General features: G+C 41.9%; 1 protein-coding gene across 4 annotated transcripts in view; it reads left to right on the top strand.

Moving 5' to 3' along the window:
* SH2D4A (SH2 domain containing 4A) overlaps nucleotides 1–15,809 on the top strand; it is a 108,871-nt gene that overhangs the window by 76,418 nt on the left and 16,644 nt on the right. For all 4 annotated transcript variants that reach the window (XM_080660431.1, XM_080660428.1, XM_080660429.1 and 1 more), the window contains one exon: nucleotides 10,838–10,918. In XM_080660431.1, the coding sequence (XP_080516557.1) occupies nucleotides 10,838–10,918 (81 nt within the window). The remainder of the gene's footprint in view (nucleotides 1–10,837; nucleotides 10,919–15,809) is intronic.

Below are 15,809 nucleotides of genomic sequence, written 5' to 3'. Positions count from 1 at the left end.
CTGTGGTTAGGTGTGCTTATGTCATCTGCCCAAGGTCTTCTAGTTGATAAAAGACTGAACCAGGATTCAAAACTAGGTCTGCAAGAGCCCTACCTAGGTCACTCCGTAACTATTGCACTCGATCGCCTTGTTAATCTGAGGAATGTGAAGAAGCTTTACAAAGGGCTGTGCATATGAGGCTCCAAATATTCAGGGCCAGAAAATTCTAAAATGTGGCTCACGCCCCAGGGTCAGCCCTGGGTACTTTCAGTGAGGCACCCAGGTTTTCCTAGGCCTGCTTTGCTCTCAACACCTTTCATACGGAACGGCCTCCAGCAGCCAGACCCCTTTCCAACTCCCCTAAAGTGAAGAACAACAATGACAACAAAACACCTCCTTCCAAAGCATTAAGTATGCACGCTTCTCCTTGAATTACAATACTTTCCTGGAAAACAAATTTCACTAGGAAGACAAAAGATTAAAATACAAATTAGATATCATGGTTACTCTTCTTTTCCTGTGTCATAAATATTAGAGGGAGAGTGGCTCTCTTCCATTGCTTAGATGTTTGCCAAACTCTCCTATGGAAAGAGATTGGGGCAGGGGACTAGGAAATCGGTAGGTACAGGCCTGTGGAAAAAGCGGGTAGAAGTTTTCTCTGTTCCTGCTTTTCATCTTTCCTTGCGTCAGAGAAAATGCTTCAAGGTCTTAGAAAAAATATATATATAGACAGTGAGAAGGCCCAAGATGGACTGATTTACTCACTCATTTAAAAAGTGCCCATTATGTGGGAGGCATTGAGATGGCCACTTAGGAGTGAAAGCAGATTCCCTGCTGCCGTGACCTCTGTGGTGGAGGAAGCAGGGGGAGACTGCAGGCAGCACATCATTTCAGATGGTACCTGCTCCAGGGAAAGGACGTGTTTCCATGCGCCCCGTTACGCTAGAGCGGGAGCAGTGCAGGGATTGCAGGGCGGCTTTGCAGGGGACAGGCAGCTGGAGATGGCAAGACAGGATGACTGTGGCCGGCGGGTCCAGTGAAGGGACAGTGTGGCAGGGTCTGTGCAGCTGGGGAGCAGGGGGCTTTGACTGGAGTGTAGATGGGAAGGAGGAGAGGTTATTATGATTGAGTGAGAGGGTGGGGTGGGCAAGGCCAGGCAGAATAGGGTCTTGGGGACAAGTTAAGTGTTTTGAACCTTTTTTTTTTATTAAGAACAATTGGGAATTGTCAGTGATTGTGGAGCAAGGGCTTGGCCTGATCAGATTTCTATTTTGAAAGGGATTTAGCTGTCACTCAGCCAGGTTCTGAGACGTGTAGGTTGGGAAGCAGATGCCACTCGCAGGCAAAGACGAGTCTGATGAGAAGTTAATAGGAGCCAGAGAAGATGACGGGCTGGGCAATGCATTGTGTGAGCAGACACCCTGCCCCCAACCCCGGGAGGGAGCTGGGGTAAGAACTCCGCACTCAAGGCTGAGTGGCTATCCTTAGGGACCCCAGTGTGGACAACCCTCCAAATGCAGCCAGTGCCTCCCCCCACCCCCTCCTATAAGAGAATTTGGGAGAGAACAGAAGAGTTCTGAGTGTGGCTGGGAGAATGGCAGAGAATGCTAATTCAGAGATAGGCTCCTTTGTGTTTCTCTGTTATATGAAATTTGCAGGCTGGGAACTCATTAATCGGTTGCCGGACTATCCTTGCCCTAGAGGGGACCTTGAATAAAACTGTATCTGCTCACTTGTAGATTTTATTTCCAGAGAATTACTCACTATTTTTACAGAAATGGCCTTCAGAGTGGAGCACACTGAAAAACAGGAGATTAAAAAAAAAATAGAACATAAACATCCAGGATGCAAAGCATTCCAAAAATAATAATAAGACCTTGAAGATAGCAGATTAAAAATCCTTGAGCAAGATTCTTTCCCTTCATATTCTCTTTAACCAAATGGAGTTGGAGGTGAAACCTTCTCACCCCTACCGTGTGCACACAGACACACACATTGCACAGGCAACACACAGGCAAAACACACACACACACACACACACACACACACACACACACACACACACACACACTGCCACAGGCTCTCACACCAGCTTTTAAGTCTGTCATTTCATTATAACAACTGATAATAAAATCTCGCCACTAAAATGTACATTTTGCTTGTAAACTTGACATTGAGACCATGGTGGTTTTCAAATATACTTTTAAGTGTTATTTTAATTCATAGCATTCTGTTCCCATTAGTAGGTAGCAGTGAAGGAGCAATCCATCAAATGATTTTCAGACATACCAGTAACAAGACATTTCCACTTAGCTTTCCCTTTGAGACCACAGTTTTCCTTGCTGTCTACTCAGAAACAGACAGTTACCTAAAAGCAGATTTTGGTTTTCTGCTTTCATAAAGGAGAGACTCAGAAACCAGATACTAAGATCAGACCACTTCCCTGAAAGAAAAGACAAGAATATGCTGAATTGTCTGTTTGGACCCTTATTCATCTGCAGGTGCTCTTGCATAGCAACCAACGTTTGGGGGTTGATGTGACTTAGACTTTCTGTAAAGGATGAAAAGCAGTATTAGAGCCCAGACCCTTAGGTGATTTAATTAGGAGTGAGTATGGCCCTAGCCGGTTTGGCTCAGCGGATAGAGCACCAGCCTTTGGACTGAAGGGTCCCGGGTTTGATTCTGGTCAAGGGCACATGCCCAGGTTGCGGGCTCAATCCCCAGTAGGGGGGCGTGCAGGTGGCAGCCGATCAATGATTCTCTCTCATCATTGATGTTTCTATCTCTCTCTCCCTCTTCCTTCCTCTCTGAAATCAATAAAAATATATTTTAAAAAAATAAGTGAGTATGAAATGGTGGTGAGTAGGCAAGGTGGAGAAGCCTGCCCCACCCCAGAGAGATGCCCTTGCCTGGCCTGGAGGAACCAGCCTGGGGTAGCCTGGCTCTCATCCGTAGAAAGCCATACTGCCAACCCCTGAAAGGAAGGTGGGCTCACACTTAGAGTCAGGAAGCCCACAGTAAGCAGGATGAGAAATGGGTTCCTGAAATGCAAACTAGATTTTGAGTTGAATATAAGAAAAAAGGAATAATCCCAAACCAGTAACTATTTCCCGTTTGTATATTCCTTTCTACTATATATGCAGGACGCATGCCAATATTATATTTGTGAGAGAGAAAGTATTGTCTATACCAGGTGAAAAGAGATGAGGAATTAATTGTGCTCATTTTGTTCATGCAAGAGGACAGCCATAATCAGAGAGTAACACAATCACCATGTAGTTCTGAGTAACTGTAATAGAATTTTGTGGTAGTTTGTAAGATAAAATTTTACACAAGATATATTTTTAAATCCTGGACCGTAAAAGCCATTTAAACTGTTGTGTTTTTATAAACAGGATGCTGCATGAAAAGCTTAACATAAATTACAGAAGAAGAAAACATTTCTAGTCTTGAGAGTAGTACATTATGAAGTTGATGACACACTTCATTTTGTTGATATTTTTAATATTCACTTATCCAGCTCACTAGAGGTAGTGTTCCAGGAAAAACAGATGGAATCCTGAGTTAGGAGGCATGGGGTCCTGTTGACCACTAGGAGCCAGTCATTTGATCTCTAAAAAATGGAGGTTACCGTGGCTACATATCACTTGTTTGAATGTAAGAATGAAATGAAATAATATACATAAAATTGTTATGTAAAGTATTATGTCTGATATGAATATTTTTTCTATCATTATTTATAGTTAGGTTCCTATTTTCCATTGTGTCAAAACTTCCAAAATCTATCATGTGTTTAAGACTCCTTGTCTATTCTCTTAACAGTCCTTTATTTATACTGATACTTTATATCTAATAATTACTTTCTTTACATTACTCTTCTTCTTTTTCACGGGTCATATATCAGGGATCTCCCTGGTGAGAATGTAAGAGCAGCCTTTGAAACTCTCCTCTATCTGAAATGCTTTGCCTGAACAGCCCTTATCAGTTCTGCATTATTGCATTTTCTGGGGATGTACTGCCCAGTTCTGCATTTGGCACATTGCTTTGAGGGGCTGTCCGGGGAAGGTGTGATGAAAGTAGATGGATGTTCATTTAGTGTGGCCATTCTGTGCTTTAATCTGCTCAAAGTAAGCTCAAATAGTGTATTATTTAAAGGTGTGCCATCAGAGTACACATCGTATTAGAGTCTGCTGTACTTTTAAGTCAGGCAATCCAGTAGTCTCTGTGCAGAGATTTTGCTAGAGAAACAGGGAAAAGACTCCCCAGGGTCTCTGTTGTCCTAACTCAGTGGTTGGCAAACTCATTAGTCAACAGAGCCAAATATCAACAGTACAACGATCGAAATTTCTTTTGAGAGCCAAATTTTTTAAACTTAAACTTCTTCTACCGCCACTTCTTCAAAATAGACTCGCCCAGGCCATGGTATTTTGTGGAAGAGCCACACTCAAGGGGCCAAAGAGCTGCATGTGGCTCGCGAGCCGCGGTTTGCCGACCACTGTCCTAACTCGTGTTTCAGTAAAAGCATCCCACAGGGACTACGTGCTGTATTTTCAGCAGTAGAACTGATTGTCCCGTTTTTTATCTTGTTAGTCTAGTTGGGCTTAGGAAAATACCTCCACTCTTTCTTTATTATTATTCTTTGTAACTTTATCAAAGCGCAGTCCCATTATTCTGACTCTCCCATTATTTTATAAAGAAAAAAGCTAACCCCGGTATGTTCAAAAGATGAAGATTATAGTCATCACTGGGAATTTCCTCTTTCATTTACAATGGCGGGGAATAGAATGATCTGATTGGTCCAGTGACCTGGTTAGCAGAATGGGTGAGCTAGAAGCCATCGATTTTCAGATAAATTTGAATTCAGTCTATCTTGATTAGTATTAAAACTAGACTGGGATTTCTTTTAGTGCTTGAGAAAGTGTTTCACGAATCTATAATGTGTTCATCCATTCAACAAATACTTACTGAGGCTTTACTAACTGCCAGTCCCTGCTGTGTTTGTGGAGACTCGAGATGTCAGTGAATTAAGCCAACAAGGTCTTTGCCCGGGAGGTTATTATTCTGACCATCAGCCTATTAAGGAACACCATGGATTTAAGAGATTTTTAAGGACAGAGTGAGTAAATACTTAACCTAGTAGTTTGTTGGCAAAAGTAAACTCTTGATTTTACTCTTTTATCTTCACTGTAAAAACTGAGTATTAATAATGTTCTATTTATGGGAACTTACTGCTTTACTTGGGGTTAAAGGTGCTTGGCATTGGTTTGATTGCATAGCCCTACTTTTAAATAGAGTAAACATTAACTTAGTGACCAGGATGAACTATTTTTCAAACCAGTTTTAAAAGTGTAATTAGAATAAATCCTCATACTACACAGAGTTTCTATGGGGAATATAATTTATAACCATTTAATATTGATGTTGCCAGCTATCAATGTTGCTAGCAGTGTCTTTTGATAAACCAACGGTTTATGTCAATTCGATTTGCCATACTTCTAAGTTTAAGGCAATTTTATATATATGTATATATCCATCCTTTGGCCAATACGGACGGGCTCTACGCCCAGATTTAGTTGGGTCTGCACTGATTAGAGGGCCCATATTCTGACTCGGTGTCTGGAGGATATCCACTAGCCCCTGATGCCATTGGCTTTCAAGTTTTCTCTTTATTTTTTGGAGTTTTTGCATAAATATTATGTGGAAGTTTTTAATTTATTATTAAATTAATTGGTTAATAACATTATATAAATTTCAGGTGTACAACCTTATCATGTGACATCTGTGTGTGCTTTACTGTGTGCTCACCATCCTAAGTTTAATCTCCTTCCATCACCATATATTTGATCCCTTTCCCCCTCTTCATCCTCTCTCTTTCCCTCTGGTAACCACCATTCTGTTGTCTATACCTATGAGTTTGTTTTTTGTTTGTTGTTTTGTTTTATATCCCACATGTGAATGAAATCATACATTTCCTGTCCTTTTCCATCTGACTTATTTCACTTAACATAATTCTCAAGATCCATCCATGTTGTCACAGATGGCAATATTTCATTTTTTATAGCTCAGTAGTATTCTACTATATATATAATATATGTATAATATATATAACATATATATTACATCTTTTTTATCCAATCATCCATCGAAGGACACTTAGGTTACTTCTATGTCTTGACTATTGCGAATAATGCCCATGTTCATTGCAGCAATATAGTTTTTATATTTAAATAAAGCAAATATGAAGCAGATAAGATTGCTTTAACTCTGCCCATAGAGTTTCAGCAGTTGCAGAAGTCTCTGTAATGTGGCAGATGGGAGGTGACTGCAGTGGCCTGCACGCATGAAGACAGACATATGTTCTCTGGGACACCCTGCCAAAGGAGCAAGCTGTAGACATGGAGAGGACATGGGGTTCAGTCTCAGTTTTTCTACCTATTATTATGTCACTTTGCCTTTTTGATAGAGGGAAAATACCTTTTTGACACCCTTATGGGGTTGATATGAAGGTCCAATGATGTATGGACTTGAAAGTGCTTTGTCAGTAAAAATTATATAGATAGATGGGTAGTTTGTTCCCTTTCTTGTGTTCTAAATAGGAACAACTGAAGAGCATATTCCCTGGAATACAGCGTCCTGTGGAAGCTTCAGAGGTGGCATAGCACCTTCCCCAAGAAGCCTCTTCATCCCTCCTCTGGGAATGCGCAGAGAGGCAGCGGTGACCCCTGAGGTTGTCTCCCTTCGGTATTGGTGTCATAAGACCACTTGTGAGCCACTAATCTGGCTGTTTTTTAATACAGGAAACCTTTTTTCTATTACACGATTTTCAGCCTATTTCATTGTACTTGGTGTATTGCAGGGATTTGTAGCACATGTAAGTGTACCTGAATGAACCTGCTCTACACAAGTCCTGATTAAGTTCTTCATATTATTTGAACACTTGAAAATAATGGCAAATCTTCTTTCACCTTGAAAAATTAGTATTTTTATAAATGGAGTTCTTAGCATGTGTGAATGGTTTCAGAATTTACAATATGTTTTAGACATATGGATGCCCTTGAATAGAAATATCGATCTCTGATCTGGTTGTTAAAGTAATCAATTATTTAGACTAAAACTCTTCTACCCAAGAACCAGCTTTGGTAACTAAAACCAAAACCTAAAACTTCCAAGAAAGGATGCCAACTCTGACTGCCACCAGTAGATGGTGCTGACGGTCACTGTGGTCCCTTTAGCCCCTGGCACCACAACACCACATCCTTTCCATTGTCTGGTTCATGTGTCTGTGCTTACTTTTCAGTTATTTTAAGAATATTAATAGCTCATCATACCTGGTAGGTGTAGAAGAGTGCTAATAAGAAGAGGAATATGAAACGAAGGAAAAAATAAGATAATAAGGAAAAAGCAAGTAGTAAGAAAACACTGTTGAAGGGATAATTCCAAGGGACAAAGAATAACTCATACAATAGGTTTAAAGTGTTGTGCCCATGCAGATGGCTGTAACTGCCAAGTGCTGGGGGAAGAACGGAAATAGAAAACACTTTGGGATGTATGGGTTAGAAGAGTAGTGCCAGAGGCCTGTTAGCCTGATGCTAATCCAGGAAACAACTCAGTTTGCTCAGCAATGGAAAGGCTGGGCATGCTGCTGACCAAACCTTGGTCCAAAGTTCTCCTAGTTGACAGGCCCAAATCCTTCTCAACCAAACAACGGAGAGGCTCTGAGTGCAGCTAGTGCGGTCAGAGCGTTATTACAATACTTGAGATTTTCAACAGAAAAGAAACTGATCCTTTTTGCAAAATGGCGATCTCCCATAAGTCCTGTGTCACTGAGGAAAGGGAGGGTGAGCCTGTTTTCAAAGCTCACATTCCTTATAATGGAGACGTATTCAGGGACTGCAAGAATGAGCCCTCCAAAGCTATCCTGGACTTTTGAACAGACGGACTTACACAAAACCTGACAGAACACTTCTAACGTGTTCACAAATAGAGGAACTGGATGCTGTACTCTTCTGTTTTCGCTACAGAGCAGCTATGTATTTTTTATAACATTAAAATAAGAAAAAGTGAGTCCGTATGTAAGCAGCCATTGTGAAACCTATAGGATTCATTACTTTGCCAAGCAATAAGCATAAGAAATCTCTAACCTGCAACGTACTTTCCTATCATAGTGTAAACATGTTGGCATAGTGGCACAGGCATAAACTCTGGCACCAGCCAGCTGTGTGATCTTAGTAAGCTACTCAACTCCTCTGAGATTCACTTTCTTCATCTGAAGATTAGGCATGATGCTGCCCACCCATCAGAGATGTTGCCAGAAGTAAAAATACGACTATGTCACTAACACAGTGCCTGGTCATAGCAGGCCTCCAGTGACCAGTAACCACTAGTGGGATTAGCATCAATAGCACTGCCCATGATTCATAAAATCTCTCAGCAGAGAGCTTGACAAGGGTGCCACCTGCAGTTGTACCAGCTTTATCAGCTAATATAGACTAAACTTGTGCAACAAATGGACCAGAAAGGCAATGGTTAAAACACAATAGAAGTGACTCTTTCTCCCTTCAAACATCCAGGATGGGGTTCTGGTTCAGAAGGACTCAGTCCCTCAGGGACTCAGGCTTTTGCTGGCTCTGCTGCCGTTAGTACCAGTGTGACTGCCACCTCAATTCCAGCCCAAAGGAACGAGGAGGGGCCTGGATGCATGTGTGAAGGAGGTTATAGGACCCGAACAGAAGTGGAAAATACCAGTTACCACCTTCATTGTATTGGAGGTTCCTTACCCACATGGGCGCACCAGACTGTCTGCCTGTGCCTGAGCACACATGCCAGCTGCCGTGAAAAAAGGGGCGAAACTGAGGTAGCTGTACAAGTGTATTACATAGCATAGTAAGTATCTAAAGTACCCTCTGTGCTCCATGCTGCTGCTCGGTACCAACCTTTTGCTGAAAATATGCAATTTCTGATCCATCCCGAAATTCAGCAATGAGTCCTCAAGGCACAATGTCATGGTAATATGGAGTGTGGGTGGCTATATTGGGCTATACAGTCCCATCTTGGACTTGGCCCAGACTTTGCACTCAAGCCAGGGACTGGGTGACAGCGGCCTGTGTACCTGACCTGGTTTTAAGAGGCCCTTGGTGTGATATGCCAGCTTAGTCACAATGCCAGAGAGGTTGGCACATGGCTGGCAGGAAGAACATCAGGGAATCCAGACAGTGGATCTGGGAACCCTACTAGCAGGAGTTGCCTCTTGGGAAATCCATCTAGATTAGCAAAAACCCAGATACTGGGCTGGGTAACAGGGTCAGGGGAAAGGGAGGGGAGGAATGTGATCAGGCAGGGAAAGTGGGCAGGGTGCCCAGGCACCAGACTGGTATTCCAAGCATGCCTCCATATACAGTTAAATGGCAGAGACTAAGCATTTCCCTGGTCTGACCTAAAGCAGGGCATGGGTAGAGCAGGGATTAAGAGAGGAAGAAGCAAGTTTAGATTAAAAAGTAATGTTGAGCCAGGCCAGTGTGGCTCAGTTGCTGAGCATCAACCTATGAACCAGGAGGTCACAGTTCGATTCCCAGTCAGGGCACGGGTTGTGGACTCAATCCCCAGTGTGGGGAGTGCAGGAGGCAGCCGATCAATGATTCTCATCATTGATGTTTCTATCTCTCTCTTCCTCTCTGAAATCAATAAAAAATATATATATACTAGTGGCCTGGTGCATGAATTCATGCATGTTGAAAGGAAATTAATTAGAATAAATATTTTAATATTGCTATTCACCCTTTCTCTATAATAGAAGTGTCAACCAAATTCATAATCAACAATGACAGATCAAAATACATGCATATGATTGGTGCCAGCAAGAGCTTTATATGTATCATGCATGTGCAAATCAACTTAGCCTTTTATATATATATATATATATATATATATATATATATATATATATATATTAAACTTGCTTAATTAGACCTCCTTTCTGATTTAGCTAAACTTTTCCCAGCCCACTGAAGCACCCCATCTTCTCTTTCAGGTAATTGTCAGCAACACAGCAGTAAATATCAACACAAAACAGATTATTATTGTAGATCACACAGGGAGAACAAAGGGTAAAATATTTAACTGCAGCAGTGTTTGACTATATTCTGCACAGTGAGAAAACCTGAAGTCATTTTCAAGGGCCACCATTTCTTACTTCTTTTCAGTCAGGTCAGGTTTCGAAGCTTTCTAAATCTCCATTTTCTGGCTAATGAAAAGAAAATAGGATTCCACCAAGTCTTCTATCTACCTACTCCAGGACTTTTGTGAGGATAAAATGAGATGAGGCATGGGGAAAATGCTTCACAGACATTTGGTTACAGTGCAAAATGTTTCCACCTAGCTATAAAGTAAGTCCTATTCCTGGGCTGAAGAAACTCCAAGGAGGCTAGTTGCTAGGGAGAGGAAGCTGGGCGTTGCTACATGATGTCATTCCCCGGATGGACACTTAGCATATTATCCATATATATATACATATATCTTAAAAAGCAGTAATGTTGACATCTAGAAGTCATCCCAGGGACCCCGGTGCCCACTGGGAGCAAGCCACGCAAACCTGCTAGTCATGAGCAAACCACCAGCTCCTGGCTCTGGGTAACAATTGATTGCTAAGCCCCACTGAGTTGGGGGCTGAGGCTGCACATCCCCACTGCCTCTGTCGGCATCGGCTCAGGAACTCAGGTGTGGGTGGGAAACTGGTGGGTCCAACTGTGAGGGTGGGGGCAGTATGAAGGCACATTGAAAGGAGGGAAACATTAACAGATTCTTTTCTGAAACTGCACTGCAGCTCTAAATGGTATAAAAATGTGTTTCATTTAATTTTTAGTCACCCTCCAGTTCCTCAAGAAATATTCAACAAATGTTAGCAGATTCTATCAATCGTATGAAGACATATGGATTTCACCAGGTAAAGGAATTTACATTCCATCTTCAGGGGGCTAAATGCATCGCCATTTCCACTAATGTTTCACAAATTGCTATATTAGTCTCATGCAGAAATGAAATTAAGCAGAGGATATGAAATCTGTCTTTAAAAGCGCGTGAGCCTAGCTATTCATCTTTGCTGTTTTATCTGGAGTTGAAGGAGTCTTGAGTGTCATAGAAAGAACAGATGCCAAGACAGAGCTGCTAGACTCCTGACGAAGGTCTAAAACGCGGTGATATCCTGGGCTGCTGCAAACACTGTGGGAAGACTGATTTCAACGAGAGAGAAATGAGGCACAGACTTGGCAGAAATAGTGACTTCAGACTAAGTTCCTTATGTGTTCATTGTTTCTATGAGCCTGTCCCTTTACGGTGACCAGCCTTTTGTACCACCTGTGTCCTCTGTGCCAGAGGCCCTCCGGGCGCTCAAAGCTCTCTCCCTCCGGCCAGACGTGATCCTCCCTGCAGACCGGGCCCACGGCCTCACTGTGTTAGATTGGAATTGCATCATCCATTGCTCACAATCAGTGATCATAGGCTGGTGCTTGCAAACTGAGGTAGGATTTGACCTGCAAAGAGTCTGGAAAAGCAGGGTCAGATACAAGGCTGTGAAGAGAAGGTTCCGAGTGACCACAGGCCTGACATGGGGGCTGTGGTGGAGGCAGGCCCCTGGGCTGTGTTCCAGTGGACAGTGAGATTGATTCCCTGATTTCTCGGTAGGGACATACATGAACTTGGATAATTCGCACAACTGAGACTTCAAGAAATCATGGTGAAGTTTTGAGCTATAGTCCTCTAGGTATAATACATACCTCTTTCTAAAACAGCCGCAATAGAGTATCTAAAAGAAAATTTCGGTAACGCTGCCTAGAGTACATTAAATCATTTTAAATGAGGACAGGTGAGAAAGACAAAGGATCTGTGTCCATTCTCCACCATTTATTGAGTTTCCCCCAAATGCTAGGCACTGTTATGGGCATTGGAGACACAGTGAACAAAACAGATAAACGCCCTGCCTGGGGAAGCTTGTATTCCAGTAGGGCAGTGGTCGGCAAACTCATTAGTCAACAGAGCCAAATATCAACAGTACAACGATTGAAATTTCTTTTGAGAGCCAGATTTTTTAAACTTAAACTTCTTCTAATGCCACTTCTTCAAAATAGACTCGCCCAGACTGTGGTATTTTGTGGAAGAGCCACACTCAAGGGGCCAAAGAGCCACATGTGGCTCGCGAGCCGCGGTGTGCCAACCACTGCAGTAGGGGGATACAGACAATAAACATTTCTACGAAGTTAGCTGATCAGCAGTGGTGTAGAGGAAAACAAGGCAGGATAAGGGAGCTGAGGAATGCCGGGAGGGTGGGAATTGGTTTCTTTTTTTTCTTTTTTTTAAAAATATATTTTATTGATATTTTACATATTTTACAGAGAGGAAGGGAGAAGGATAGAGAGCTAGAAACATTGATGAGAGAGAAACATCGATCAGCTACCTCCTGCACACCTCCCACTGGGGATGTGCCCACAACCAAGGTACATGCCCTTGACCGGAATCGAACCCGGGACCCTTCAGTCCGCAGGCCGACGCTCTATCCACTGAGCCAAACCGGTTTCGGCGGGAATTAGTTTCTTAGGCACATGGCCAGAGAAAGCCACTCTGAGAAAGGGATATTGGAGTAGAGACCTGAAGAAATGAAGGGAGGGAGCTATGTGGATGGATGGGGAGAAAGTATGTTCCCAGTAGAGGGAACAGCAAGTATGAAGGCACAGCGGCTCACTTGACATGGTCAGTGAATGGCAGAGAGCTCAGTAAGTGAGAAGAGAGATAAGGGCTGAGAATCACAGAGACCCCTACTTATAAGGAATTTGGTGTCTGGGTATTATTTCAAGCCCTGATGATGGATGAGATCATCTGGAAAGTGAGGTTAGATGGAAAAGAGAAGTGGTCTGAGGTCGGAGGCACATCAGTGTTTAGACTGCCTGAGGTTTCTTGTCTCTAAAATGAGGACGGTGGACTAGATCAGTGATGCTCAAACACTTTTAGGTCTGAGACAGCCAGGCTTTCACAAGAATGCTCAGGACGTGTGCCATTTCATTCCTTCTCAAACTTAAGAAATTACATCAGAATTCAAGAGAATGACTGAGTAGGTCACATATCAAGCTTCTCTGTAGAACAAAGGTAATAAAACAGGCCTCCCTATTGCAGGGGTTGGGAAAGGGTCTTATGAGGAACTGGTCCGCAGGCCAGGATGAGAGGCTTTCTGAAGGAGATGCCTTAGTAGCTGGATCTGCCCCTCTCTGTCTCCACACCTCGGCCAGGCACCTGGCCCAGTATCCAGCCTCAGCACGGCTGCCTCTGCATTCCCCACCTTCACCTTGACTTCCCCATGCCTGGCTCACAGCCCCATCCTGGGCCTTCACCTTGACTTCCCCATGCCTGGCTCACAGCCCCATCCTGGGCCTTCACCTTGACTTCCCCATGCCTGGCTCACAGGCCCCATCCTGAGCTTCACCTTGACTCTCCCATGCCTGCCTCACAGGCCCCATCCTGGGTCTACATGCTCCCAATAAAATACTTCTAAAGAGGAAATGATAGTTGTCTAAATAGAGAAAGTAAAGATCAAACTGTAAAGATTTGCTAAAAGTTTTCTGAAGGAATTCTTAGAGACACTCAGGACAAGTTAAATTTTCTAGCTGCTTTGAGTAAGTACAGTGGTCAGGGTCAGATCTCATCTGCTATCACTCTGTGAAACTCATTAATTTTGTCTCCTTTCTCACGATGCCCATACATAATTACACTGTAGATTAAAAAGGAATATGATTTACTAAGTATAGCACACTCAAACATTTTAGTATCAGCTGCATTATTAACTTAATATTTTCCCTTAGGTAGGCTTATTTTGTAAATTTTTTGCTTCTTCTAAGCAATAATATTTATTATGTCACAGTCTAATGTTATAACCACATTTTTTCTAGGAATTTTAAATAATTTATTTTTTAAAATATATTTTTATTGATTTCAGACAGGAAGGAAGAGGGAGAGAGAGAAACATCAATGATGAGAGAGAATCATTGATGGGCTGCCTCCTGCATGCCCCCTACTGGGGATTGAACCCACAACCTGGTCATGTACCCTTGACAGGAATCGAACCCGGGACCCTTCAGTTCACAGGCTGATGCTCTATCCACTGACCCAAACTGGCTAGGGCTAATTTTAAATAATTTAAAAATATACATGTGGAGCCATAGCCAGTTTGACTCAGTGGATAGAGCATCGGCCTGGGGACTGAAGGGTCCCAGGTTCAATTCCGGTCAAGGGCACATGCCCGGGTTGTGGGCTCGATCCTCAGTAAGGGGCGTGCAGGAGGCAGCGGATCAATGATTCTCTCTCATCGTTGATGTTTCTCTCTCTCTTTCTCTCTCCCTTCCTCTTTGAAAGTAATAAAAATATATTTAAAAAATAAATAAAATAAAAAAAATAAAAATATACATGTGGAATACAAAGCTCCACTTTTTAAAAATTTTATTTTTCAATTAGTTTACATTCAATATTATATTGTTTTAGTTTGAGGTAAACCGCATAAGAGTTAGATAAACATAGACTTTACAAAGTGTTCCCCCGATATTTCAAGTACCCACTTAGCACCATAGATAGTAATTACAATATTATTCACTATAAAGCTCCACTTTATGTTTCAGGGTATGTTTTCTTTTCTTTTTAAGCTTAGAAATTGCTAGCAGCACTTTATTTGTGTTGCAGGCTTGTAAACAGCTTCAGTAAGGGGATGTCAAAGTTATGCAGTCATTTTAAATACCAAAAGCTGTTCTTTGGCTTTTATAATATTGGTAAACCAAGGGAACTTAGCTCTAGGCAGGAACAGGGTATAAGAAAAAAAAATGAAAACAGTAAATAAACAAAAGTTTAGTTATATTTGAGGTGAAGTACCATTTATGAATTATCACCTTTTACGTCAACTGTAATTTATGACTTCTCACAATAATTGAAAACAAGTTTCACAACATCAAGGTTTGGATTTTAATTCTAGTGAAATAATTTAATAGCAACAAAGCCTTTACCTTTCTATAGGAAAACACAAAAGGAAAAATTCCGCTGTCACTTTTGCGACAGAGAATGAAACAATCTCCCTGCCCCTCTCAGTTTGTTTCCTTCCTTCGCGAACCAAGGCTTTCCTTTAGTGCACCAAGTGTAAATTCAGTTTTCTTGTGAGTACTCAGAGGCTGGATCCAAATAAACAAAGTACAGTTTAGGCCTCAGTGATTTGATGTGTTAGTCTCTCTTTAGTTAAAAACTAATTCCCTTGAATGTTCTTAATGCTACAGACCTGTACACTTAAAAGCGGTTAAGATGGTAAACTTTATGTTACGTATATTTTACCACAAAAAAACCTGAATTCCTTTTTAAGGGAAGACTTGTGTTTCTTTTCTATATTTTCCATGTTTCTTATTTTATATTTCCCATTCTCAAAGAGGATGCTTTTTAAAAATATCTTTGACTCATTTAAAAAAAATCCCCTTTGAGTCACCTACACCATCTGCAGGCACCGTGTTTTCAGACACAAGGTTCGAGGGCCCGTGGAGACACACCTGGGATGGCTGTAGGGAGGTGCCATTATTCTGTGGAGCCATCAGCAATCATAGTGTTTAACCTGCGACCATAAAATGGTATTTACACTCCACTTCAGGGGACTCCATTTAAAGCAGATAAGTGCTATGTCTCAGAAAAATGAATATTTATTGAATTCTTACTATCTGTTACACACTGCTAGGCACTTTAAAAAAAACATTTAGCCCTCACTATAACCCTATGAAATATTCTGAATTTTCTAATTTGTCTCTGGGAAAACCAGCCTGAGAGAG

The sequence above is a fragment of the Plecotus auritus genome, assembly GCF_963455305.1.
Source record: "Plecotus auritus genome assembly, chromosome: 3".
Classification (NCBI taxonomy): Eukaryota; Metazoa; Chordata; class Mammalia; order Chiroptera; family Vespertilionidae; genus Plecotus; species Plecotus auritus.
Note: the sequence above shows the minus strand (reverse complement) of the source record. Positions and strands in the feature narration are given on the sequence as shown.